Source organism: Cynoglossus semilaevis, chromosome 14, assembly GCF_000523025.1.
Source record: "Cynoglossus semilaevis isolate Cse_v1.0 chromosome 14, Cse_v1.0, whole genome shotgun sequence".
NCBI lineage: Eukaryota > Metazoa > Chordata > Actinopteri > Pleuronectiformes > Cynoglossidae > Cynoglossus > Cynoglossus semilaevis.
In genome coordinates this window covers 13,106,677-13,108,546 of record NC_024320.1, presented here as the reverse complement: position 1 = coordinate 13,108,546, position 1,870 = coordinate 13,106,677, and the positions used below count along the sequence as shown (strand labels likewise).

Below are 1,870 nucleotides of genomic sequence, written 5' to 3'. Positions count from 1 at the left end.
TGATAGGTAGGTAGGTAGGTAGATGATAGGTAGATGATAGGTAGGTAGGTAGATGATAGGTAGGTAGGTAGATGATAGGTAGGTAGGTAGATGCAAATGTAGCAACAGCTCAACATTAGATATGCTTAAGATAAATATATATGATTTGGTATTTGATGATCATAAATGGGACACTTGGAAACTTCAGTCAGTTTTAGTATCTTCAATAAAACTCAAAGTCAATCACACACACTTCTGTTGTTGTTTGATGACTTTTATTGCTTTTATTGTTGCGTAAAGGGTGTCTGTTTGATGAGCTAATATAAATAGTGAACTGGTGATTCACCTGCTGCTAATGCTGACCTGGGACTTCAACCGTCAGATCTCCATTAGTGTGACGTGATGGCACTTCATGGTTTTCATAAAGGCGTTAGAATCTCACTCTGTGATCTGTTGTGTAAAATGTCCTCTTTGTTAAAAACAAACTCTGCATCAGGTCCAGTTCAGAAACTAAACTACTCATTTGTTTTCCTAACACTTAATTTCTCTTTTTATATCATGTGCTGTCAGGAAACCAAAGTTTGTAAACCACTGACCTTACAGACAAGAGCCCATTAAAAAAATCACAAGTTTCACAACACAGGGTGCATGTGTTTCCAATCCCTTTCTCTAAAAACACCAGGTTAGCGAAAGAATTAGAATTTTGTTATTTTGTGGCTTTTGTGATTTAAAGATTTACAAAAACCAACCACAAGAGGCAGTATGAGTAGAACAGTGCCGGTGTGTTCGAAGACCTCAGTTGTTGCATTTATCTGTGGACCTCTGTGTGGGAGAGTCTTCCAGAATTTGTGACATAATGAGGTGTGTCCTATTCAAAAGAGGACATTGGAGGGACGTGTCTACTGCGAGGTGACACCTCACCCCTTCACCACCCCAAAGAGGGGGGTTATTTTTGTCCCTCCTTACTCACGGACCAAATTGAGCCCTTTACATAAACTCTCTCTCTCCCTCTCTCTCTTTCTCTCTCTGTCACACACAAACACACTCACACATGGACACACACTGTCCTCACTGCTTAGCCAGTGACAGACTTGGACTAATTCACCAATGGGCCTGAAGTAGAATCTGAAACCGAAAGAACTTTCTCCCTCTCTCTCTCTCTCTCTCTCGGCCTCTCTCTCTCCCTCTCTCTCGGCCTCTCTCTCTCTCTTACATACACACGCACATACACACAGAGACACACACCATGACAGATACTGGAGCTGAGGACGATAAGGACCCGGATATTGAGCTGTTTGTGAAGGTGGGACTTTAACTGAGTGTTTGTGTTGGTTTGTTGTCTCTTTTGGACATTTGATGGTTAAACATTGACCTTCTCAGGTTCAAACGTCATTTGGCTGAGGAACTACATCTCTAACGTACATGTCAGGATTAGGATTTTAGAAATCAAGATTGGGATTACATTGGATTACTTACTTAAACTTTAGGGAAAAAGGCATCATCAACACAATGTCCTATCAGTACAACCTGTGTGTGTGTGTGTGCATGTGTATTTGTGTCAGCATGTTACAGACTGAGAGTACCTCTACACCATCACTTGTTATAATGTATTGTATTTGACTGTTTAAAGCTCTTCTACAGAATGTGAACAATGCAGTATGTGTATGTGTGTGTGTTGTCAAGGTGTTCCGAAAAAGACACACAACAGGAATGTGTGTGCACACTTCAATGTTGTTGTTATTGTTGTGTGCTGATTTTCCATGTGTTAACCTGACACCCACGTGTGCAGACAATCTCTCCCTCTGAATTATTACTGGGCTTCTTTCAGTGCAGCAGCAGCGACCTGCAGCAGCAGCAGCAGCAGCAGCAGCAGCAGCGACCTGGTGCAGCT

The 1,870-nt window shown here is 41.8% G+C and overlaps 1 protein-coding gene across 3 annotated transcripts in view; it reads left to right on the top strand.

Moving 5' to 3' along the window:
- Positions 1-1,870, top strand: part of LOC103389681 (chloride intracellular channel protein 5-like) — a 7,432-nt gene that overhangs the window by 1,794 nt on the left and 3,768 nt on the right. The window contains exon 1 of one of the 3 annotated variants that reach the window (XM_008325201.3): positions 736-1,282. The exons of the other annotated variants lie outside the window; for them this stretch is intronic. Within the exon in view, the coding sequence (XP_008323423.1) occupies positions 1,226-1,282 (57 nt within the window). The 5' untranslated portion in view covers positions 736-1,225. Of the gene's footprint in view, positions 1-735; positions 1,283-1,870 lie in introns of those variants that run through there. 3 annotated transcript variants of the gene reach the window in all.